This window comes from Hemiscyllium ocellatum, chromosome 15 (assembly GCF_020745735.1).
Source record: "Hemiscyllium ocellatum isolate sHemOce1 chromosome 15, sHemOce1.pat.X.cur, whole genome shotgun sequence".
Taxonomy (NCBI): domain Eukaryota; kingdom Metazoa; phylum Chordata; class Chondrichthyes; order Orectolobiformes; family Hemiscylliidae; genus Hemiscyllium; species Hemiscyllium ocellatum.
This window is the reverse complement of record NC_083415.1, coordinates 42,088,113-42,115,157: the sequence shown is the minus strand read 5'-3', so window position 1 is coordinate 42,115,157 and position 27,045 is coordinate 42,088,113. Positions and strand designations below refer to the sequence as shown.

Here is a 27,045-nt window from a genome sequence, read left to right as displayed (position 1 = left end):
CGCGACTGTAGACACCAGGCGTGACTTTTCGCGGGACTCGAAACCCTCCCACCGAAACCGCGCCTGGATTTACCACCTCACCAAAGGCACAGCCCGCTTCCAGCTGGCTGGGGGAGCACCTGAACCTCGTTATAAAATGTTTTCGAATTTATTCCATGCTATTTGCGGGTTCCGCGTTTACTTTCTGTTTCTCTGGCTGTGCACAGGCCCACTCTGCTCGAGTGTGTCGAAAGTGCGAGCTGTGAGCTACAGGCCATCCTGTCCCCTTCCTGCTCTTCACTCTGGCTGGAAGGAGCAAGACCAGAGGCACTGAAGGGGAAGATGCACAAGTTGCATTTCAGCGGAGACCCTGTACCGGATTGTGTGTTGAACGACATCCAGACACTTAATAAACTCTCCAGCCAGGTAACTGCTGTGAATGGAAGTCATTTTTAATATTGTTTAGTGAATGTGAGTGTTTGAATTTGCAGGAAGAAGAGAAACATAGGCTTCAGATCCAATAACATATCCAGCACACATCAAGAAACTCATAGGAATGACATTTACGATCAGCAATAGGCGTGCGTATTAGTAATTCATTTAAGCACACGGAAGTGGTCGGAGGTTAACTGGAAATCTAAAACTAAAGCATTAAATATTTGAAAAACAAACAGAGCAGGCCGGCCATAGTCGGTATAGTGAAACTAGAAACCAAATCTTCTGGGTGTTTGTCCTTCATAACAACTGATAAGATTGAGTGATTGAAATCATGAAATTACATCTGTTCGACCACAAGTCAATTATATTTCCATAGAAATTCATTACAGCCCTTAACAGCTGTCATCCGTTTGAAAATGTCTAAAATAAACCTGGATGCCAAGCCTATCTTTTTTAAAAAAAAGTAATCGTCACATTGTAATTGTTTCATTGTGTCTCCTTTTTAGCAATTTTCAAAGTTTCAATACAATGTATTTTAATTTACTGTGGTAAACTGCAAGATTAGTAGATAATTATATTTCTAATGTATCTTAATTTGTTCTACCCTCTTCCTTGTCTCATCAGCTACTGGGTTTGAAAAGTTTTCAATCCTGTTTGAGTGCTTTTCTGAAAAAAATCTCTGCAAATACTGAAATTCCTGGTGATTAATCACCGTCCAGCCCAATCCAATCCAATATCCTAATATGCAAAAGACTGCCAGCTACCTACAGGAGAACAGTGTCTTTTAATAGAAAATATTAGGAAACTTCAATAGAAGTAACAAGCAGATTCTTTCCATAATTTGGATATGACCATTTCAGTGAATTCCCTTTTTTTTTCCTCAAGCAGTTCTCCACTGCTCACATGATTAAATATGCATTCAGGCTCCACTGTGCCATTGTGCAGTGTTGTGGTCAGCAGATGCGAAACTGCTCACTGGGACCTTCTGATGTTCATGTTGAGGATGCCATATTTAAACACCAGCTGCGTACCAATTCACATGCCCCCAAGCCAGTAACTGCCCTTCAGAGTGTTGCTGCACAACACAAAAGATGTCTGAGAAAGGAAGGTTGACACCCAATTTTAACAGGCAGGGAGTTGGAGGTGCTGGTGGATTCAAAGGTGGAAAGGAGTAATATGGTTGTTTTCCAGGACCAACAAGGGAGACCATACCACTAGATACTGCCAGCCTAGTCTGAAATAGCCACCTAGGTCTGTAGTTTTAAAAAAAATGTGCAATAGTATCTTCAGCAGGTTAATTACATTCTACACTTTGTGAAGGTGAGTACCAACACCACCTCTCTGCTATTCTATACCAACTCTAACTCTGCCACTGCACACACTTCCCACCAAAGCACTACCACAAGAGTCTACCACTCTTGCTATTGCATGCAGCATTTTCTCTCAATTGTTATTACTAACCCTATCCCTTCACCAAATACAAAGACTTCCTGCTCTCTGTGCATCCTACTCACCCACTAGGACACTTCATCAGCTTTGCTCCTCCTGCATCACTATGCGTAATTCTAATTCATTTTCATGACACACCTTCAATTTGTCTCATTATAGGGGGAAAAAAGTCCACATTTCTCTCCTATGACACCCCTCCTTTCCACCAATCAGGAAGAAGATCCTTGAGCTTGTAGACTGTCACTGCTCATGTGATTGTGATGCTGAGACTTCCATATTAATGCAACCAAATAAGATTCATTATGCAAGGCTGGTCTCACAATTAACACCACTGAAGGAATTCTTAACATGCTCAACCTTCTACCCATATTGTGCAACTAATTTCCCTTCTTGCCTTAAGTAGGCACCAGCTGTGCCAACACAGCACCACCTCCACTTCTGAGGAAGATCCTCAGGTTGCACTGGCATCCTAATTCAGATACTTTTATCTTGATGGGTTTTTATTTCTAGAACATATTCTTTTACATTTTTGTCACTAGCTCAGGAAGAAATTGCCAGGTGGTTGGCACTCATAGGACTGCCAGAGACTAAGCACCTCCTCAGCCCCAACCATTAGATGACACTGTGATGTCAGCCATTAATAACTTTGTGCTAATGCACGAGCAGCAGGCAGGTTTGTCAGATGTAATTGGCAAACTGGATCAAAGTTGGGAAAGTTCTTTAATGTTATGGTGGCTGAATTTGGCATGGTTGCATGTAGCAGTTTCTATGGATAGACTGTTGACCATCATGGAAAGCTAGGCCCAGCAGAATTCTCAGAAACATCTGGCAATGCACACAGCTGAATTCCCAAGCTTTTGCTTTGGTGTTGTGCATGAAAAGCAAAGCAACAGGGGATGAGGGACCTCTCCTTCATTCTACATACATTAACCTGTAAAGGAGACATGGTGGTACCAGCAAGCACCCAGACAAAAGAGGAAACACAAGCAGGCCTCTCCAGACTTTTATCCTTTAAAGGACATTACAGAGACAGCTGTCTCTCCACTTCCACCCTGCTTGTGACCACAAAACCCTGTGAGTGTGAGTGTGAGTCTGCATCTTAATAGAACACTGTGTAGCCCTTTTGCTCAAATGCTCTTGGGGCCATCGATCTGAATCTTCTAGGACAACAAGTTCCACTGTAGGGTAGGGTCCTTCAGCTAAGGACATCAGGACTGCATCTAGGCATGATGGGAGGGCAAGAAAAAAAAGGAAAACCTGCTGAGGGCATATGGATGGCACAGGGAACATTTACTTGTAAATGGGAATGCACACCTGTAAATATATTTGCGCTTTAAATCATCATCTGTCTGATTGACTTTAGTTGTAGAACCTACAATCAGTTGAAAGTTACTCTTTCCTGCACATTACAAGGTTAGAACCTTGTTTGAAGGAGTGCTGCTCTTTCCCCAATGCCCATCAGAACATAACTTTGTTATTTTGAATTTGGAAGGATTAGGTACTGTGAATCCTTCAGTCAGTTAGTAATGTTAACTTGTCCAACATAACAGGAAAAGCAAAAAAAGTACATTTGCATTGGGGCCTAAACAGGGGCTGTTTGTCTTTGGATAACCAATAAATCGACAACTACTGAATTATGTCTCCACTCAACTATTTGAAGAATACGTCAATGAAGTCTTGTCTGGCTTGTTGCCCTTGACACACACTGCTATGTCATGGTGAAGGTGATGTTCCTCCCAGTCATTGACTTATCCTCAGAAGACTCTGCCATTCCCCTGGTTCTTCAGGGTCCATCACATCCCCTCTGTGCCTAATCCAGCAGTGCAGAGCAAAGTCTGCTGACATTATGTGGCACACTATAATCGAACCTCATCTTTAGAATGCCTGTCATCTGCTCCATAATGGTGCTAGTGAGAGAATGGGCTGCATTGTACCTATGTGCAGCCTTGGGTAGCTGTGTAATGGGTTTTGAATGTGTTTGGGAATTGTCTGCCTTAGGTGACACCTTGGAGGTCGCTTGTGATCACTTTTAGAAATTTACCCCTTACTGAATATATATATAACCATTCACCTTGATACTAAAGATGCATTTGCAAGCACTACCACCTTTCCTGCTTGTTTACTATTGTGGAAAAGTTAAACAGTAAATTCTGCTTCAATCTCGATTGTCACACTATCCTGCTCAATATTCTGGCAACTCCATGTTTACATGTATGTTTTAAATATCTAAAAATATCATAGCTGTTAATTTAGATAAATGTGAGATGCTGCATTTTGGAATGGCAAATCAGAGCAGGACTTATACACTTAAAGGTAAGGTCCTGGGGAAGTGTTGAGAGATCTGGGAGTGCAGGTTCATAACTCCTTGAAAGTGGAGTCACAGGTAGATAGGATAGTGAAGAAGATTAGTGATTTTTGAGAAGTTTTGAGGGAAGAAGGTGTTTGGTATGCTTTCCTTTATTGGTCAGAGCTATAATTATAGGTGTTGGGCGGTCATGTTGTGACTGTACAGGACATTTTTGAAATATTGTGTGCAATTCTGGTCTCTCTCCTATCAGAGAGGGAGAAACTTGAAAGGGCTCAAAAGATTTACAAGAATGTTGCCAGGTTTGGAGGATTTGAGCTATAGGGAGAGGCTGGATACGCTGGGACTGTTTTCCCTGGAGTGTCGGAGGCTGAGGGGGTGACCTTATGGAGGTTTATAAATTCATGAGGGGCATGGATAGGGTAAATAGACAAGGTCTTTTCCCTGGGATGGGGGAATTCAAAACTAGAGGGGTTCAAAGTGAGAGGGGGAAAATTTAAAAGGGACATAAGGGGCAACATTTTCACGCAGAAGATGGTGCGTGTATGGAATGAGCTTCGATGAAGTGGTGGAAGTTGGTATAATTACATTTAAAGACATCTGGATGGGTAGATGAATAGGAAGGGTTTATTGGGATATGGGCCAAGTGTTGGCAAATGGGACTAGATTCGGTTAGGACATCTGGTCGGCATGGAAAGGTCTATTTCTGTGCTGTTCTCTATGACTCTGACTCAGTCTTGCAACAAACGTCTAGCATCACAATCAGCTTAGCATATCATAGGTATACTCAAGTTTGTAGATCATTTAAAAGTTAAAGCATGGGCTAAATCACTTTATCCATTGTTAATGAGCATAAATTAGCAATTAACTTCTGTTGATTCTTTTTCACCAAAATATGCTGGTCATTTAGAGAAATCAAAATAACATTGATTATTATTATTATTAAGTAAAATGTGCATATTTAACATTTCCAGTATTCCAGCCACCGTACCAGTATTTTGGAGGTCCCTATTTCTCGACCTGCCCATCTGTACTTCAGCATGCCCGGGTTCAAAGTGCACTCATCATGTGATCAAATAGATTGATTGTCAGCCTGTAAGTCTTTCCAATACAATCAGGAAAACAGGAGAATTTCCTAGTCAGCCATCCATATTTCATCTGTAAACATGGATTAATCCTATGAACTAGCTCTGGGAAACAATGACAGGAAAAAAGACAGACGGATAAGTAGTGTTTTAGTTAATAGTAAAGAAAGTTTCAAAGTTTCACTAATTTAATGTTTGTTTCTTCTTGTTCCTATTTATGCTATGGGTAGTTTTAAAGTTATTGCTACCTTAAATATTCCTGCAGTAGTATAGTTAAGTCATCAGCCTGGATAATATTTGGTTTCACTTACCTACTCTTTTGCTTCTTTTTTACAGTGAGAAAAATAAATTGTGGGGAGAAGTTTGTATTTGTCTTTGGGTGTGTAACATCCACTTCTTCCTCTTCTGCTGTTGACACAATGAAAAAGCTGGGATACGAATGCTGTCTTTGAAAGGTTGAATGCACTTGGGGAGAGGCAGCAGCATTTTTGATTTGATAGAATTTAGTCTTTTTAAGAGAAATTTAAATCCATCACTACTACTAAAATTTATGTGGCTAACTTGTGTTCAGTTTGTAATCTGGTGAAGATAATTTACATTACATGAATTTTATTTACAGCAATTCTCAGCATTGACCGAGATAATCTTCCGCTTTATTACAGAACCCACCGAGGTAAGAAATACTGTAAAAATGTAGCAATTCTAGTAACTGTGCATGTATGGGTAATGTTCACAGGTAGATGTGTATGCTTATGTTTATGGTTATATTTAATATGTTTGTGAATTATTAATTTGTTTGTTTTAATAGACTAGTTAAAATAATGTTAAATATTCTTCTGCTGAAACTTAGCCTAGTATCTTCTGCAATAGAAATGTTTGCATTATTGATGACAGTCGTTCAAGTTTCCTTCTGCACCTTTTTGAAGCATCAAAGGCATGGGATCGAGAACAGTAATGCAACATTGCAGACAATCCATTGTAGCACTAAGTTTAAGCATTGGTAAAAGGAGACTAGAAGTTGAAGCTTTTTGTCTTGCACTTATCAGACCAGGACACAAGATATTGGCAGGAAAAATGGTCCTATTTTCAGGTGTGTATTTTGAGTCCAGATTCTGATGAGTGCAAAACTGCTGTTCACGGACTGCAACTGAAATGCATACAGCACAGCTAATTGGTTTTACCCCAGCCTTCTACCAGGAAGCTCAGTTAGTGGTTGCATTGCAGAATGGTTGAAATTGGCAACTTAATCTTGCTTTGTGGTGGATCGCAGGCACGAACTTGCAACACAGTCCTTAATAGTCCATGTCCTATTCGCAGTGATGTCTTGTTTCTTAAGTCAAGGCTGCTTCCAGACATTTATGTTATATGTCTACAGTACAGATCATCATCAGCGAAGAGGTTATTCAAGGAAGCTGACTCCAGAGAATTGGGCATTAAGAAAAATGGAAGAACAGCCCAAGATTACCATTATGTCACCCTGCTATTAATTGCAGGTCTCTGTTTTTGGCTTCTCAGAAGCAATATTTTATGTTTACCATGTCAGACCAACCTAATAATTGACCCTATATTGACACTGTATCACCTTCTGAAAGCTGAAGACTGTTTACTATGATGATACTGTTTAAAGCAGTAATTTCCAAAATGCATTGTTGAGCAAAATGTATTTTATGTTTTTCCTCATTTTCAGTCAGAACGATTATTAAATCAACTCAGTGAGTTTGCCTCTCAGAATGGAATGAGCCCAGGCCCACTGAAAAATATTATGAAAAGCATCCTCTTGGTTCCTACTGGTGAGATGGTTTGAATTGTATATGTCATATGCTGTGAGTTTTCTAATTGTTCTTGTGGCAGGAGAGATTTATGTTTGAAAATATGGCCTTTCACAATGCTGTACAAGTTTTGTTTTGATATTCTCTGTTCTCATCCACCAATTTATCCCAAATACCTTCACTCCATCATAAAGTCAGATGTGAGGATGTTCATATTGCGCAACCAATGTTCAGCAGCATTTGTGATAAGCACTCTGTATTGAAATGCAACAAGGTCTGGACAATATCCAGGCTTGAGCTTTCAAGTAGCAAGTAAAATTCACACCACTCAAATGCCAGGCAATGACCATCTCTGATAAGAGATAATTTAACCACTTCACCTTGATATCCGATGGGATTACATTCGCTCCATCCCCCAATATCAATATCCTGTGGATTACCATTGATGAGAAACTCAGCTGAGCTTGCCACATAAATACTGGCAACAAGAGTACATTAGTGGCTAGGAATACTGCAGTCAGGCTTTGGGGAGTCATGAGGTCACCTCCTAACTACCCAAAGCCTGCTCACTATCTACAAGGTACAGGTTAGGAGTGTGATGGAATACTCCCCACTTCCTAGATGGGTGCAACTCCAACAATCTTAAAAAGCTTGATACCATCCAGGACAAGGCAGCTCACTTGATTGGCACCACATCCACAAGCATCTTCTCCCTCTACAACTGCTCATTAACAGCAGTGTGTACTACCTACTAGATGCACTGTAGAAATTAACCAAAGATCCTTAGGCAGGACCTTCCAGACCACAACCACTTCCATGTAGAAGGGCAAGGGCAGCAGATATGCAGGAACATCACCATCTGCAAATTCCCCTTCAAGTCACTCACCATCATGACTTCAAAGTAGATTGCCATTTCATCACTATTGCTGGGTCAAAATTCTGGCATTCCCTCCCTAAGGACATTGTCATCAAACTACAGCACTGCAACAGTTCGAGAAGGCAGCTCACCAACACTTTTTCAAGAGCAACTGGGTATAGGCAATAAATGCTGCCCAGCCAGCTATGCCCACATCCTATGAGTGATTTTTTTTTTTAAATGCCTCATGATTACGAGTTAACCTAATACCTTTACGATCTAGTCATGCAATAGCCTAACCTGAGGCTGTTACAGTAAACATATGTGTTATGTGAACTAGGCATTATAAACTCAAGTTTATGACTAAATGCATTTCTCTAATCTTTTGAAAGGCTGATAAACAATATAGGTGACTAAATTACCAGATTGCTTTAACTTAGTCAGCAAATGAACATAAATAATAATGGTGTAAGCCCCATGTTACATTGAATTAATTTCAGCAAACATCCTTTTAAAACAGAAAAAAGCAAAACTTGCTAGACTATCTCTGTCACTGTGCTATTATTATAATAAAAAGTCCTGGAAAACCTCTGGACTGGCAGCATCTGTGGAGATAGCAACTGACATAATATTTCGAGTCCAATAGAACCCTTCTTCAGAATAGTCATAATTGATCTGCTGAGTTTCTCCTGCACTTTGTTTTTATTTCAGGTTTCTAGCATCCACAATATTTTGTTATATCTGTCACTGGTCTAAGTGTTGAATCTTTTTGCTCAGCCTTTAGTATCTAATATAACGGCTCTGCTCCTCGTAGAATACCTTTCATCCCCTTACCAGATATTACAATAAATTGATTTTTTTTTTCCTGATCTGTAGCTGGATAGGAAACCGGCAGTTCAATCTTTCACACCATCTTTGGACAGGCCTTGGTCAGCAGAGTTGAATGAATGAATGAATTAATAAATATTAAAAATGTTAATCTGCTGAGTTTCTGATAAATTTTACAGCTATTAAAAATTATTCTTGCCTGTGAGGGGAAAAACAATATTTTACATATATTTGAAAAGTATGTTTTACATATCAGTGTTGAAGAGAATAATTAGGAATATATGAACAGGAGTAGGCCTTTCAGCACGTTGAGCTTGCTGTGCCATTAATTATGGTTGATTGAATATTTTAATGTCTTTTACCCATACTATACTCAAACATTTAAACCATTGATAATCAAACACTTAATAACCTCTACTTAAAGATTGAGCTTTCACGGACGTCTGGAGTAGAGAATTCCAAAGATTCCTAACGCTGAGTAAAATAACTTCTCTTTGTGGTCTTAAATGGCATCCCATTTATTTTTAAATTATGCCCCCGAGTCTAGACTCCCCAACCAAGGGAAATATCTGATCTGTCTATCTCCAAGTATTTTCAAAGAATCATAGCAAAGAGACAGGCCCTTTAGTCCATCATGTCTATGTCGACCAATAAACACCAGGCTACTCTAATCCCATTTACCTGCACTTGGTCCATAGCTACTATGCCCTGGCATGTTACATACTCATCGAGATGCTTAAATATTGTGAAAGTATCTGCCGCCACCATCCTTTCAGGCAAAACCTTCCATATTTCTACCACCCTCTGTTTAAAAAAAAATTTTCTCAAATCACCTCTTAAATCATTCACTCCTCATCTTAAACTTGTGCCCTCCAATCTCAGGCATGCTTGCCATTGGGGAAAATATCTTCACTATCTGCCCTATCTATGCTACTGTCATTATTTTGTATACTTTAATCAGGTCCCCACTTCAGCTTCCTCTGCTTCAATGAAAACAGGTCTAGCGTTTCCAGTCTCTCCTCATAACTGAGACTTTTCATCCCAGGCAACATCCTGGTGAATCCTTCTGCATCCTCTCCTGTGCGATCATTATCCTTCTAATAGTGTGGTGACCAGAAGTGGGCACAGTATCCCATCTGTGGCCTAACCAATGTTTTATAAAGTTATAACAAGACTCGCTTGCTTCCATATTCTACACGAAACGTCAATTTTACTGCTCCTCAGATGCTGCCTGATCTGCTGTGTTCTTCCAGCACCACTAATCCAGAATCTGATTTCCAGCATCTGCAGCCATTGTTTTTACCTTCCATATTCTACAGCCTGGCTAATGAAGGCAAGCATCCCGTATGATGTCTACACCAGTCTAACAGTGTGCTGATACCTCAGGCGACTGTGTGGTGTTTGCACGTTCTCCCCATATCTGCGGAAGATCCCTCTGGGTGCTCCGATTTCCTCTTATAGTCCAAAGACATGCAGATTAAATAAACTGGCCATACTAAATTGCTCATAGTGTCTAGGGATGTGTAGATTAGGTGCATTAGCCATGGGAATGCAGGGTTACAGGGGTAGGTTGGTTGGGGGGGGGGGGGGGGGGGGGTGTTCTGGGTGGGATGCTCATTGGAGGGTCAATGTGGACTCAATAGGCCAAATAGCCTGCTTCCACACTGTAGGGATTCTGTGATTCTTCTGGGATCTCTGTTCTTATACATCAACATCCCTTTGTTCCTCCATACTCTCTAGAACCTACTGTTCATTGAGTATATTCTTTCCCTATTCGACATCTCTTCCAACTGCTATTGCTCTGCCCAGTTTGCCAGCTGATCAATGTCAGACTGCAGCATGAGACCAACCTCCTCAATGTCAACATCCCCACCGATTTTCATGTCACTTCCAACTTACTAATTATACCTTCTATGTTCATATCCAAGTTGTTAATATACGCAGCAAACATCAAGGGTCCCAGCACCAATCCTTATTGCACACCACTGATCACAGGCTTCCAATCACAAAAACTGTCCTCCTCCATCACCCTTAGCCTCCTATTTGTAAGACAATTTTAGATCCAGTTTGCCAACTTGCCTTCAATCCCATGAGCTGTCGCCTTTTGGACCAGCCTTCCATGTGGAACCTTGTCAAATGCCTTACTGAAGTCCATGTAAACCACATCAAGTGCCCTACCCATATCAATATATTTAGTCACCTTTTCAAAAAAACACAAATCCATGCTGACTATCACTGATCAATCCCTGCCTTTCCAATTGCTGATTAATCCTGTCCCTCCAAGAATCCTGTGTTTCCAAGAATTTCTCTAGCACTAGTATCAGACTAGCTGGTCTGTAATTACCTGGCCTATCACTGCTGTCCTTAAACAAAGGAACCACATTAGATAAGCTCCACTCATCTGACACTTCAGCAGTGAAGTATTAAATATCTCTGCCATGGACCCATCAATCTCTCCTTTGTGTCTCATAGCAGCCTGGGATGCATCTCATTGGGCTCTGGGGATTTATGCACCTTTACGTTCTCTATAATGTCTAATTCTCGTCATTAATCTTAATGTATTATAGAACATCACCATCCCAACTGAAACCCTACATCAACAAGGTCTTTCTCCTTTTTGAATGTTGTTGAGAAATATTAATTTAAGACCTCATCCGCATCCTCTGGCTCCATGTCCCATTGGTTTCAGAGAGGCACCATTCTTTTCAGTAATCCTTATACTCTTAAAATATTTATAAAATGCCTTGTTGATTTTTCTTAATCCTATCTGCCAAAGATATTTGGTAGCCCCTCTTTGCTCTCCTAATTTCTTCTTTAATCATCCCTACACTCTTGATATTTTTGAGGGCCAACCCCTGTTTTTAATATTCAGTATCTAACACATTCTTCCTTTATTATCAAATTCTCAATATCCCTTGACATCCAGGGGTCCTTGGACTTATAACTATGCCCTTCACACTTAGTGGAACGCGCTGGCCCTGAATTTTCACTATGCTACTTATTCATGACTTCTCCCAGTTGGTGTTTGCCAGATCCTGTCTAATGGTATTGAAGTTGGCCTTGCCCAATTTAGACAATTAACTTCTATACTGTACTTACCTTATTTTGTAGGTTTTAATGAGATCACCTCTAATTCTTTGAAAGTCGAATCTAGGCTCACTTTGCCCAAATTCTCATTACAGGTTAATCCTGTCATCCAAGGAGAATCTTCCTTTTGCTCCATCAATGGCAATAATACTTTCCCGAAATAAGAAGAACAAAACTGAACGCAGTATCTCAGGTGCCGTCAAAACAACATCCCAAACAATTAATGCAAATTTCGATACTAATGCACTCAAATTACCTTGCGATAAAAGCTAACATTCCACTAGGCTTCCTAATAGCTTGCTGCACTTGCATGCCATCCTTTAGAGACTTGTTGATAAGGATACCTCAGTCTTTTTGCACATGTCTCTTTTCTAATTTCTCTCCATTTAAGAAATACTCTGCACTTCTGTTGTTCCTGAAGAAGGGCTTATGACCGAAACGTCGATTCCCCTGCTCCTCGGATGCTGCCTGGCCTGCTGTGTTTTTCCAGCATCACATTTTTCAACTCTGGTGTCCAGATCTGCAGAGCTCACTTTCTCCTAGTTGATCTTAACCTACTGCGAATCCTCTTGCAAGGATGCCTACCTTGCAGAAGCTCTCCTCCTCCCTTTACAATTCCTGAAGAAGGGCTTATGCCCGAAATGTCGATTCTCCTACTCCTCGGATGCTACCTGGCCTGCTGTGTTTTTCCAGCATCACATTTTTCACTTCTGTTGTTCCTACCAACCTGACTTTTCTCCCCAGATAATACTCCATCTGCCTTGCTTTTCCAAATCTTCATGAAAACATTTCACACCTTCCTCATAAAATAATTTCCTTTATATTATCTGCAAATGTGTAAATAGCGTATGTGGGCCCCCAATTCAAAATTATTGATATGTATCGTGAACAGCTAGAGTGCCAGTATTTGATCCTTGCAGAACCTCAGTCATTACATTCTGCCAAGTGAGATTGCCCCATTTATTCCTACTGTCTGTTTTCTGTCTGTTAGCTAATTCTTAATCCATGCCAGGACGGTATCTCCTATGTCACATGCTTTCATTTTGATAACCAGACATCCTGTGGGAGTACAGCATAGTGGCTCAGTGGTTAGCACTACTGCCTTATTGCACCCGTGTGGAGTTTGGATGTTCTTCCCATGTCTGCACGAGTTTTTGTCCAGGTATTTCAGTTTTTTCCACAATCCAAAGATGTGCAGGTTAGGTAGATTGTCAGTGCTAAATTGCCCTGTAGTGTCCAGGTATGTGCAGGCTAGGTGGATTAGCCATGGTAAATGCAGAGTTGTGGGGATAGGGTGGGGGCTAGGTCTGAGCAGGATTGTCTTTGGGAGGTTGATGCAGACTTTATGGGCTGATTAGCCTCTTTACACTCTGTGGGGTTCTATGATTCTTATCAAAAAACCTTTTGAAAGTCTGAATAAATAACATCCACCAACTCTCCATTATTAAATTTATTCGTAAGATCCTCAAATTTTTGAAACACAATTTTTTGCCTTTGTAAATCCATGCCCAAACAGATTGTTATCCACACATTCAATTATCACATCCTATATTCTAGATCCTGTATTATCCCTACTACTGCTATAAGACTGACAGGTCTGTAGGTCCCTGTTTATCCTTTGTTTGTTTCTTTCTTAAATAGTAGGTGACATTTGCAGTTTCCAATTTGCAAGAATCATTCCAGAATCTATGAAATTTTAGCAGATGATTACTAATGCATCAACAATTGCAAAAGCTGTGTCTTTCAACATTCTGGGATTGTAGACTGTTAAGTTCCCAGGATCTTAATACTTTCAGCCCCAAATTTTTCCATACTACTTTCTTACTAACATTTAATTTACTTGAACTCCACATTCTCCCTAGTTTCTTGAATCTCTAAATCTAGGAAATTTCTTGTTTCTTCTTCAGTAAAACCATTCATGAAGTAATCATTTAGCTTCACTGTCATTTCAGTATTTTCCCATTATAAATTCTTCTAACTCTGCTTTTAATGGACCCACAATTTGTCTTCGCTATACATTTCCTTGATTCATACTTATAGAAGCTTTTACAGTCCATTTTTGTTTTGTTAGATTTGTTTGTATTCTGTTCTTCCTGATCAATTTGTTGGTCGTCATTTAGTGTATTCTAAAAACTTTTCAATTCTCAGATATATTACTGTTTCTAGCTACCTTTATAAGCCTTTTCTTTTAGTCTTGTACAATCCCTGTCAAAATGCATAACCTCACTTTCCAAGAAGCACTATGTGTTCCATCTTACACTTCCTAGCCTGTCCAAGTCCTTCTGCAATCTTCCCACTTCTTCCACACTACCTGTCTCTCTGCCTGTGTTGTTTGCTGTCTTTGCATCCTGTAATCCAATAGGTGACCATATTATGGCTTCTGAGCCATGCAACTCTAGACCTTGAAGCATAAGCCCTCAGCCTCACTTTATGTTTATATTTATTTCCTCTCTGCCATATATGAATGTCATGATTTGGAGGTTTAGAAAGGCATGATCTAAGCATGTTTAGCTTACTGCAACATCAATACCTAAACTTGATAGATATGAATATTAAACCAAAGCGGAATTAAATCTTAACAGGTATCTAAAGGCTCAGTGGTAGTAATTTATGTAGCAGAGTCAAAAAAGTCTTGCCATAACCAGTTGACTAAACTGGATATGAACAGGGAAATCAACATGAAATTCAATGAATCAAGATAACTCAACAGGAATATTCTCTTGAAATTAAAATATATTCCACTTCCCAACAGGTGCCTTGAAAAGGAATTTGACAGCTGACCATGTCAAGACTGATTTTGTTACTCTGGGTACGTTGCATTCAACCCTCATTAAACTACTCCATGAAATTCTTTCTCCTTAAGTATTAAAAATGTATTTCCTCCTTGTTCATAAAGGGCTAAGTGAGGAGAAGGCTGGATGCTTTGCAGATCAGGTAAATTTTTATTTTGCTCCAACTTGTATAATTTTTAAAATGTAACCATGACTGTGTCTCAGATTTAACCTAAATTGAAAAGAACAGTATGTGTTCATTTCCAGGCTGCAATCATGTCTCTTACCCAGTTACCCAGATACTAGCACAATCATCTTGAAACATTTACCGTTTAGTCCTACTCTTTATCACATTGCCTGGGTTCAGTTGGGCAGGAATGTTTGCAAACCAAATACCCAGTAAGCAAAAGGCAAAGATGATGTCTAAAGGACTGTGACCACAATTGTATTGCTTAATACCGTGAAGTGGACACATTGCAAAGGAATACAAGCATATATATTTTCTTAACTGTTCAGTCCACAGAAGTGCATAAGTGTTGTTTGGATATTGTAATACCATCTGTACTATTATAGCAGTCTAATGCTGATGAAAATAAATTCTAGAATTACAGTTTAAATCGATGGTGCTCAGATGAGATCAGAGACCATTTTGAACTTCATTCCCTTTGCTGGACCATGGTTGAAGAATTCATATTTACATGTTGAAGTGATTCGCATTTCTATTTAGCTTAGGGGGTTAACTGGATGGCTAGTTTATGATGTAGAGTGATGCCAGCAGCATGGGTTCAATTCTCGCACCAGCTGAGGTTACCGTGAAAGATTGTCCTTCTCAACCTCTCTCTCTCATCTGCATCGTGACCCTCAAGTTAAACAACTACCAATTGTCTGTCTCAAATGAGAGTGTAACCTTGTAGTCCAGTAAGATTATGACAATTTTACCTTTTAACTGACCAAAAATAAGCTATTCTATCTGACACAAATGCTGCCAGTAACTTGAATTATTGGTGCTTTTTCATGTGCAGGAAGATGCCCAATGCACTTTATCAGAAACACAAAAGAATAAGATGAACAAAAATCTTTTTGAGTATTGTATAATTCCATGTTGTTTTTCCAGTGGAAATTGAATTCTGCGGTGCTGTCAAGACTGGCAGTGGGACAAACGTTGACTGTCAATCAATTAGTAGATATGGAGTGGAAATTTGGAGGTAATTTTAAAATTCATCTTGTCTATAGTTGACTTTTTGATACATATGAAATATAGTGTATTGTATGGTTTACATGAGATTTTTTGGGACATAATTTATTCTGCTAGCCCACCAAAAATATTATTGTAAAATTTCTTTGTGCAGTAATTTAACCCAGTTATTTCACAAGCATTGGAATATTGCACAAGGGAATTTTGTACAAACACATTTACTAAAACTGTTGGAAACATCATAATATCACAATTGTAGAGAAACAGTTAGCTAGTGCACCAAGGTCCATTTAAACTACAAGTATTTCGCTTCATGGACACAATAGAAATCAGAAACAGGACACAACCTGACTCCAATGTGGAATGACAACTTCTGCCTTCGAGTAGTCTTACTCTACTGTCAAATTGTGACTTGACTCTAGGCTTTTTGCTATAACTTCAGCACCTGTGAAGAGATTAAAGGAAGTAGTCTTAATGTTAAGGTTTGAATGCAAGGTTTAGGCTGAATAGAGCAATAGATTTCTCTCCTTCTGATTCAGTGTGAGTGAGTGGATAAGAGAAATTTTAGTCAGTGGCATGGAAGTAGACTTATGAAGGGGGACAGAAGTCATGATATCCATCTTCCCAACATTTAACTGATAGGCATTTTGACCCCCACCCCCCACCTCCCCGTGTCTTAGCATAGATTTTTATCGTAGTCAAGAATAAATCTTCTGTCCTTGATGGAACTATGGAAACTGTACTGCAGTTGATGTTGCTTAAAGACAGCTTGTGGAAGAACCCTACATTTACACAGGTGGAGTAGAATTGTTGAACATATCAAAATATTGGACTGCTGAACAGAGTTGCTAAAAGCTTTTGTATAAAATCCTAAGTACTTTTGACAATGAAACACTTCAGTTGCAGTTGGCACTAAGCAATAATCTCATTACTGTCTAAAATAATACAACAACTCGTTAACTTTCTGTTGTAGTTGGCTTCATTTGATGCCAAATGGTTACTCTTTGCCACCACACCTCATTAAACATTTGCACAAAAAGCTGCCAATTTGCAGAGTAATAAGCTAAGGTCCCAAAGTTAACTGTAATATATACAGAGTGCCTTGGCTTTCATGTTTGACATGCATGCTAGAAAAATTGCAGCAATGTGTATGTATTAATGTAAAAGTCCACCCGTATTTTTTGGCCTAAACATGTTTGTACCTTGTTTAAAAATGAATACTAGTTTTTCAGACATCAAAACCCAAATAATTCGGAGCCAGATTTTATCTATGGAATCATATCAAAAAAACTCAATTTGTTATTCATTCAAAAATGTCGTACATACTGTAATTCCTCCACTTCCTATTTGTCAATTAAAACAGGAAGAATGTAGATCATTGGATGAATGGGGTGAGAGGTGGAGGCACAGGCCTCATCAGTTGACCCCTGTAAGTGCCAACTCAGCGCAATCCTCTCCCAATGCTCCTTGAAGCTCCTTAGTTAAAAAGAGAGGAAGAGAGACAAAAAAAGAAACTGGTGAAGCCATATGTGCCAAGCAAGTGAGTTTTCACTGAAAGTGACTCCCTCAACAACATTACAGTTGTAAAAGTCAATACTGTAACGTTTTGCCTGAAAAATTGGTATGAAAACGTTGACATGTCAACGGACATATACAGCATTGATGTGCAGTAAAATATTTATACTGATGCCAATAATTTTACTGTCCAATAGTTATGGCAGTTTTGATGCACACAATAAGGTATCATGCTAAGATTAGATTAGATTCCCTACAGTATGGAATCGGGCCCTTCGACTCACTAAGTCCACACCGACCCTCCAAAGAGTAACCCACCCAGACCCATTCCCCTAACACTATGGGCAATGGAGGAAACTGGAGCACCCGGAGGAAACCCACGCAGACACTGGGAGAATGTGCAAACTCCACTCTGGAGACAGTCGACCGAGGCAGGAATTGAACCCAGGTCCCTGGTGCTGAGAGGCAGCAATGCTAACCACTATGCCACCCCATTTGTTTAATATGGGATCTGTATCTTCTTTTGGGAACATTTTTGTAGTAAAGAAGTATAGGGTAGTTTCAATTTTACTCTAAGTATGGTATTCTACCTCTTGTGCTTGTACTTGCCAACAAGAGGAAGCCAAATGGAGTGGAGATTGTGGAATTATTCCAAGGCTCCATTGATTCTTCTTTAAAGTCAAAAATCACACAACACCAGGTTATAGTCCAATAGGTTTAATTGGAAGCACTAGCTTTCGGAGGGCCACTCCATCAGGTGGTTGTGGAAGGAGCAGTGCTGTGAAAACTAGTGCTTCCAATTAAACCTGTTAGACTATAACCTGGTGTTGTGATTTTTAACTTTGTACACCCTAGACCAACACCGGCATCTCCAAATCATTGATACTTGTGTTTGTGCACATTGAGAAGTGTGTAGACTGCAGTGGGTGGGGTAGGGTAAGCTGTTATTTAGTACAGAAAGATTCAAACTTTCATTGTGAGATTTCCCCAAGGCATGAACATTTAGGTTAAAGAGAAAACAAGAAGTGTTGCTTCATCTGCACTCTTTTTGTTGTTTGCAGTAACAGCAGGGAGCAGTGAATTGCAAAAGGTTGGCAGTGTATTTTTACAGGTAATTGTTTTATTTATTTTTAAATTTAATGAATAATCATGCATCAATATATGTTTTATATTAAATCCAAGGAACTCTACCCCTATCAGTTTTATTGATACTTCTCATCCTTTATAATTTCTATTGAAACTGAGAATGAATGCCATGTGGAGGAATGGCATATTTACTTTAAGCAAGTCTTGGCAGTGTCTTTTCTTTTAATGTTTAAAGCTGAGTTTGTGAGTCATAATGTACCTTGCAATTTATAAGTAATGTAAATACCATAAATTGATCATCATATTGTCATTGTTAGCTTTAGATCATGTAGCTACAACCTATTGCTTCAGCATCAATATTCTTTATCATCATCAGGTGTGTGGGACTGCATTCATTTAGTTACATTCCTATCTACACAGTTGTAGCCAGAGAATCACTAACATTAGCTTGTCTTCCTGCTTCCACATTTTAACTTAGTGTTACACAAGGATCTGTCCTTTGCACGTCTCATTTCTCAGCAACAAGCTACTCCTCAGCTACATCACCCCAAAGCACAATGTGAGTTACATACAAACCTAAGAATCAGGAACAGGAGTTGGCCGTTGAGCCCCTCAAGCCAGTTCTGCTATTCAATCAGATCATAGCTGATCCCATTGTAACTTCAAATCTACATTCCCACCTACTCATCATGATCTTTCAACCCCTTGCTGAAGAAGCTGGCAACCAGCAGAGGAAGCCAAGATGGATTATCCACTCAGCATTTCTGGTTTAAGATTGTTGCAAATGCTTAAACCACATCTTTTGCTGAGAAGTGCTATACCACTGAACGTTACTTGAGTTTCTTTATCTTGTAGCTTATAATTCATGAATAATCATTAACCAGCCATTATTTACCATATTAACTGAATCATCTATGAATTGAACTGGAATTGTTCAGTGTTTACATTGGCTTCATTGTGTAACTTGTCATCTTATTTCTAATGAATGTTTCTCTTATTTCAGTTAAAATTAGTCATAAAGAAGGGGAACAAGAGTGAAAATGTTTACATGGGTTAGTGTATACATATTAATTCAAATTTTTTAAATCCTTAAACTAGTATGTATATTCACTAATATATTTTATTTTTCTTTTATTTAGAGTTGACTTTACCACAGTTCTATAACTTCTTACATGAAATGGAACAAGCCAAGGCTAGCCTTGAATGTTTCAGTTAAATTGCTGCATCATTATTCATCAAATTGTTTGAACTATAAACAAAGCTCATTTTCTACAGGTTCAAAAAATCCATTTGTACATTCAAGTAAAATAAATCTTCATTATTTATAACTTTGAATTGATAGTGAATCGTGTTCAGGAAGCACCTGTTGCCTTTATCAGTTATAAATGTTAGCATAGTTTAACAATTATGTAAATAAAATTATTCTGTGCCAAGTGTATATTATTAGATCATTGTTTTTACTGCTGTGTAAGAATTATACTCCTTTCTACACTTTCCCACACTACACATTGGGAGCTGAGTGTGCCAATGATATGGGACTGGCTTAAAATCACTCTCAGTGAAATGCTTTGAAGATCTGATTTGCCTGCTAACCCTGTCCATAAAGAAACAGTTTGTCTATACTACAAGCTCTCTTTGATTGTAAAGTTAAAATTAGCATCTCCCTCTGAGGGAGATTATTATTATAAATCTGAATTCTGCTGTTCTCTAATGCATCATACTGAGTACATGGAAAATGTTTTTGAAGTGTGATTACTGCTGAGTTGGAAGAGTAGTCAATTTCCATACAATAAATTAGATGAATAATCATGTTGTCTGCTTTTAATTAAAGGTGCACTAACTGCTCTTTAATGCTTTTACATTTGCAGCGTAAATCTTTTACTACTTTGCTGAAATAAGGACAACATGTAGTGTTCTTGGTCCAGCTATCTTCAGTTGCTTCTTCAATGGCTTTCCCACCCATAAGGTCAGGTGTGGAGATCCTCACTGATGAGTGGAAAATGTTCTGCATTATTTGCAACTCCTCAAATACTGAAATAGTCAGTGTCCAAATGCAACAATATGCAGATTTGGGCAGTAGAAATACAAAATTTCTATATTCAAATTTTAAAGTGGGACTTGAATCCATAACCTTCTGAATTAAGAGTTAAAATTTAGCTGTGCTGACAGTTCTGCTACAATTTGGAATAAAAATGATTAAATTGTTCAATGTCAAGAGTGCAGAAAAGACTCCCAGAAAATCAGCAGATAGTTTAACACCATTTATTTTGCAATTGAACTGAAAATCCTTTTTACTCAAGCTACATTTGTTGTGTGCCTTAGGTAATGCGGCTCCAAAAAGGAAGTGTACCATACAAGTATAATATGGGGGTTCCCTCCAGCCTGCTATTAAAATCACTACTGTTTCTAACTTAGATAAATGACATGGAACCAAAACATCGTATTGTAAAGATGTTAATTTTTTAGATGATAACCAAATCAGGAAAGATAGTGGCAAAGGTAGCTCAAATCAGAGTGAATGGGCAAAATAAATGAGCAACAATATCAAATAAATTTAATAAAAATAAGTACTAAACATAGGAAGACAAAATTAGTTCCCCATGTATTCTGTCAAAATAGATTAAGAAGCTAAGGAAAACCAAAGAGATTTAACACGAAACACATACAGCCAATACAAAGAAGCAATCACTAAGATCAAAGTAGTAAAATACATTTCTGAAATAATTGTTACCTGACAATTCCATCCATTCCTGGTTACCAAAACACAAGGGAGACATTGAAGCACTGGACACAAATGCAGAGAAGAGCCACAAGGATGATCTCTAATTTCAAGATTATAGTTATGCTAGAAAATCTGGAGAAATGTAGCATTTATCACATGGGGAGGAGTACTTGAGTTGATTTTATTGGAGATACGTATGACAATTAAAAGACTGATAACCATCGATCTAAAATAGCAGCATGGTGGATCAGTGGTTAGAACTGCTGCCTCACAGCACTAGGGTCCCAGATTCACTTCCATCCTCTGGTGACTTTGCAAACTCCACACAGACATTCTCCCTGTGTCTGCGTGGGTTTCCTCCGGGTGCTCCCGTTTCCTCCCACAGTCCAAAGATGTGCAGGTCACGTGAATTGGCCATGCTAAATTGTCCATAGGGTTAGGTGCATTAGTCAGGCGGAAACGGGTCTGGGTGGGTTACTCTTCGGAGGGTCAGTGTGGACTTGTTGGGCTGGAGGACCAGTTTCCACACTGTAGTGAATCTAATCTAATCTAAAACACATGAAAGTAAAATGTAAGAAGGGGCATGAAAAAGCACGGGTCAATAAGATTAGTGAATCCAAAATATTGTATATCAAGGGGAAGAGGATAATCCAGGACATGAGTACAGCCCATTAAGGACCAAGGGGGCAATATTTGCATGGTGCTGGAGGACATTAGTACAGTATTTCAAATCTGCCTTCACTGGGGAGGAGATGTAGGTACAGAAGTTGTGAAGAGGGACTGAGGATTTTTAGCAGATTGACATCAGAGAGGAGGCTTAAAAGTGAACAAATCCCCAGGTCGAAATGAGTTGTATCCCAGATAATGGAGGATATTATAGGTGCTCTACGAAAAAATTGTATTCTTCTCTGGCCACAGGGAAGGTGACAGAGGACTGGAGGACAATTAGCTGGTTCCACTTATCAGGAAGGCTGGTAGAGATAAGCCCAGCCAGTGAGTGTCTCATGAGTTGTAGGGAAACTTAGAGAAAATTCAGAAGGAGCGAATTAATTTCCACTTGGAGAACTAAGGTTTGAGAGAGTATAGCTTTGTTAGAGCAAGGTCATGCAAACAAATTTGATTTTTTTTGAGGAGGTGACCAGGTGTGCAGATGAGGGTAGTGCAGTTGATGTAGTTTACAGAGGAACCCCTTGATTATCCAAAGGACACGGGTAGGGAGTATTTCGATCAGTTAATTGAATGCCGGATAACCTAGTTAGCCATGCATCAGGACCTTGCGATCTTGTTCGGATCATTCGAAATTCAGTTAATCGAATGCCAGATAAATGAGGTTCATCTGTATATAGATTTCAACATGGCCATTGACAGGGTCTTTCATGGGAGACTGATAAAGAAGGTAAAAGCACATGGGATCCAGGGTAACTTGGCAGTTTGGATGCAAAATTGGCTTAGAGGCATGAGACAATGTGTTGGTAGAAGGCTTTTTGTGTTTCTGGAAGATTGTGTCCAATGGCATACCGGAGGGATCACAGCTGGATCAATATTGTTCAATATATAAATGATATAGATGACAATGTGGGGATGATGGTGATGAATATATTTGCAGATGATATGAAGATTGGCAATGAGCAGGAAAGTGTTAGGTCACAGGAAGATAGAGATGGAATGGTCAGATGAGCAGATTCGTGGACGATGGAATTTAACCCTGAAAAGTGTGAAGTGATGTACTTTGAGTTGTACCTTGTCTTGTTTCTTCAATCAATGGAATGATATCAGGAAGCTCAGAGGAACAGAAAGATCTTTGGGTGCTTGTCCACAGATCCTTGAAAATGCAGGACAGGTTAACAAGGTAGTTAAGGCATAATGAACACCTACCTTTATCATTTGTAACATAGCAACAGCAAAGAGATTACATCTGAGCTGTACAAAATTTTAGTTAGGCCAGACCTGGAGTACTGTGTGCATTTCTAGTCATCACACTAGGAAGGATGTGATTGCGTTGGAAGGGGTACAGAGGTGATTCACTGAGATTTATCTGAAAAGGATCATTCTAGAGGTGGGTTAAGCTATGGTTGTTTTCTCAAGAGCAGAGAAGTCTGAGAGAGGACATGATCCATAGGGTTATGAGGGTTAGGCATGATGTATAGAATGCAGCTGCTGTCTGGTTGAAGCTTAGTAACAAGGCAATCTAAGTTTAAGATGAAAGGCAGGAAGTTTAGAGGGGAATTCAGGATGTTTTCTTTCACACATAGAATGGTGGAATCTGGAATGTATTGCCTGGGAGGGTAGTTGAGATGGGAAGCCTTTCAACTTCTTAAAAAGTACTTTGATGAGCACTTGAAATGTTATAACATTCAATGCTTGAGCCAAATGCTAGAAAATGGGACTAGATGCAGACCTCATGTGTCAAAGGACCCCTCATCTATTTTATGATCCTATGAGTCCATAAGAGGAACTTGATTCAAATTAGTAAGTGTAAGTTTAGGATTCTATCAATAGATTCTTCACACAAAGTGATCAACAAGTTAAGTAGACATCCTTACTGATGTAATTGAGAGATTCTGTATGCAAGTATGAGGCATTTCAAAGGGGAAATATACAAAAGTTGGATTCCCGTAGCCATCCTTGTGATTTTCAAAGTATTTTATGCTAGCTGGGTGCAAGTAATGCAGAAGAGCTCATCTCTCTATTATGAGGTTAGAGACACATTCATTAAACGTTAGCACCCTTGCTAGAAATTAACTCATTATTCAAAGTTGATGCTCTGGTTGGTAATGTTATCTGGATTAACTTAGGCATGAATGCCTGTACAGAACCAATGAGAACTAGTCAACCCAGTGTTTAGAAGGCTCCAGTCACAGATGCTTCAAAGAATGGGGCTTAAAGCTTTTACTTTCTGACTTCGATGCAGAAATGCTATCACCAAACCCAACATACATGCTCCACATAGAGAAGTGAAATCAAAACCTTGCAATTATTTAAAAAATAAAAGTTGCCGTAGTCCTATCAGGCCATATGACTGCTCTCTCACTAAAGAGAGAATGATTTAATCTGATCACCACACCTCAGGCAATGAGAAGTCTTCATGGTAACCTCAGCTAGTGTGGGAATTAAACCCATGCTGTTGGCAATACTCTCTAGCCATCCAGCTAACTGAGCTAACAAACCTTCATGGATGCTGTATTAGGTAGACTTTAGAATCTTTTTGCTGGATAAATTTAAATGAGATGAATAATTGCCTTCAGCTGTAACCACATTGTTGAAAAATTAAGTTCTCCTCTATGTGTAAGAAAGGAAGAGCTGTAGTTACACAGCATTTTTCACAACTACTGGACATTGCAAAACACTTTAGTTAATTATGTACTTTTGACTGGTAGATGCTTTTGCACTGTTGAGAACATGAAAGCCAATTCTGCACACAGCAAACTCCCACAAACAGCAATGCAATAATCACCAGCTAATCTAATTTTTCTGGCATTGGTTACTTTTTTTTATGTGATGCGGCAGTGCTGGTATTTCCCGAATTGCCTTGAACTGAGGCTATTTCAGAGTCAAATCATATTGTTGTTGGCTTGAGGTCGCATCTAGACCTGACTGGTGACACATTTTATTCCCTCAAAGACATGAGTGAAGCAGATGAATTTTAATGACAATCAATGATTACTTCATGGTCACCAACACTGATGGTCGTTAAATATTCCAGATTAACTTAAATTTAAATTCTACTAGTTGCTTGGGGGATTTGAACTAGGGCATTAGCCTGGACCTCTGGATGACAAGACCAGTGACTACAGCTGCACCACTATCTCCCATTAAAGTTTAAATATTGAGGAGAACCCAGGGAAATTTTTTACTGCTCTCCAGTATGGTGTCAAATGATCCTTTACATTTGGCAGATTGGGTCCCAGTGAACATCAAATTTGAAAGGCAGCACCTCTGTCAATCTCCTATTTCTCAATACTGTGGTACAGTGTCAGTTTGATTTTTACATTGAAGCCCTAGAGTGGATTTGAAGCTATAACTTTGTGACTCAGAGGTGAGAGTGCTTCTATCTGAACCACAGCTAATTCCATATGTCACAAGATGAAACGAGGTGTAAGGTTTGGTTCAGTCCTCAAATGTTTTGCAAATGATGCTGTATGGAATTTAAGAGACTTTGCAAAGCTTTGCTCATCCTTTGTAAAAATTCTGAACTATAGACAAAAATGCTTGATCAAAAAAAGCATACTATATAATTAGTCAGGAGTACAAGTTACTGAGCTGGTTAATCATTTCCTACAAAAAGTACTATAGGTTGCGCAGAACTTTTGCATCCCACAAGGCTTCAGTGAACCCAATTTTCTCAGTGAAGAACAAAAAGATTTTGTTTTCTTTCAATATTATGATTGTGTCCTTGTAGATTAGAAATTTCAGTCCGTGACAGTAGGTGGAGACTGAAACAACTGCAAAAATGAAATAACCATGGTGTGATAATTTTATTACAGCTTTAGGTCAGAGACTGGAATACAGTATAACTGTTGTAGAACTGCTTGAAGGGAGTTCCCTATTTATACTTCCTGCTGTAATTCCCTATAACCAGATTGACAGCTCTGCATCTATACAGTCATGCACCACCTTTTTTCATAATATGGTATGACTTGAACTGGATACATTTTATAACTTTTGTGTGTGTGAAATACAAACATTTGGCAGTGATGTTAAAACCTTGAGAATACAGACAGCCATTCTTTGTTATTGACATAGATCTTTTAGAAATCAGCTATGGACAGATCATTTAGTAAGCAAGGACTGCAAATTGGATAGGATTCAGGAAACAGGAGGGGGATTTCATTTTATGTCTGTTAATTTAAATGATTGTTGTATCAGACTGCAATAGGTGTGATTTTGAGTGGCAATAAGCTTGAGCAGGGGACAAGATAATCATGAGTAATAAGCCATGCGTTTTATTAATGTCCTAAAATAAGAGAATCGGTCACCATTGTCCAGCCTAGCCTATGTGCTTCCAGAACTAGAGCAATGTGATAGGCCATTTCAAGGAGCAGTTAAGAGTCAAACAGGTTAAGCAGTTGTATCAAACTGCTACAACAAATCTGAATAAAAACAAAACTGAATGGACCAGGTTCCCATCAACCAGAAATGGCAAAGCCATGTTTTGCAGAGTTCAGTCTGCAAGATCCTCCAACTAATAAGTGGGGACTTGTGTCAAAATTGATGGGGACATTCCATTGAGCAGTAAACTTAACAATCTGTCTTAGGCATTATCTCAAAACTATACCATTAAGCCATTTTCCTCAGCTCAACTGTCACAGACTGACTCTATTTTGAGTGTTACACGGGCTTTAACCAGCAGTGTGGGAACCTTAAATTTATGGAGTAGACATACATGCTCTTGAAAGGCAGATAAGGTCTGTTTAATTGTCATGATGCAGTCTTTTAATATCATCAGCTCCTTAAACTGTAAAATAAACTGGTTGCTGCTGTTAGTTTTTAAAAAGCTCTGTCAGTCTGTTTTGATTGACAGCGAGATGATGCATGGCTTTGCCTGTCCCAGTAAAATCATGGCACAAAATCATGACACCAAGGGATAACATTTTATGTTTTTTTAATACATGATGGTACTTCCTCTATTGGAATAGGACTGGGAGCAATTATACAGAGCCGGTCATTATAAGGGTTAACTTATCTTTAAAGGGCATCCCTACTATGAATTACTGCATTAAAAAAACAGCTACATTACAATTCAGCAAGTAATGGTGACAATTGAATATATGAAAATATTTCTCTCCTACCTTTTAACGTGCATCAAATGTGTTGGCAAGCTTTCTATTTTCTTCACAAACTCTCAAACCTCAGATAAACTTCCAAAGCCTTGTATATCCACTTACATGTGTGAGAAAATCTGAATTTTGTCCCACCCATCTATTTAAAACTCTAGTGGGGTCAGTGTGCATTTTGAATAT

The 27,045-nt window shown here is 39.0% G+C and overlaps 1 protein-coding gene across 2 annotated transcripts; it reads left to right on the top strand.

Annotated features, from left to right (window-relative positions):
• The first annotated feature begins 33 nt into the window (after positions 1-33).
• commd7 (COMM domain containing 7) lies at positions 34-19,801 on the top strand. 2 transcript variants are annotated; one of them, XM_060836077.1, is made up of 9 exons: positions 34-405; positions 5,876-5,929; positions 6,944-7,046; positions 14,549-14,605; positions 14,693-14,730; positions 15,682-15,772; positions 18,339-18,388; positions 19,367-19,415; positions 19,503-19,801. In XM_060836077.1, the coding sequence occupies exons 1-9, from the start codon at positions 322-324 to the stop codon at positions 19,577-19,579; spliced, it is 603 nt and encodes a 200-aa protein (XP_060692060.1). In that variant the 5' UTR covers positions 34-321; the 3' UTR covers positions 19,580-19,801. The 2 variants fall into 2 exon arrangements, with proteins under 2 accessions (XP_060692060.1, XP_060692061.1); XM_060836078.1 differs by lacking the exons at positions 34-405; positions 5,876-5,929 and adding an exon at positions 11,892-11,989 and having other exon boundaries at positions 6,973-7,046.
• Positions 19,802-27,045: the final 7,244 nt, after the last annotated feature.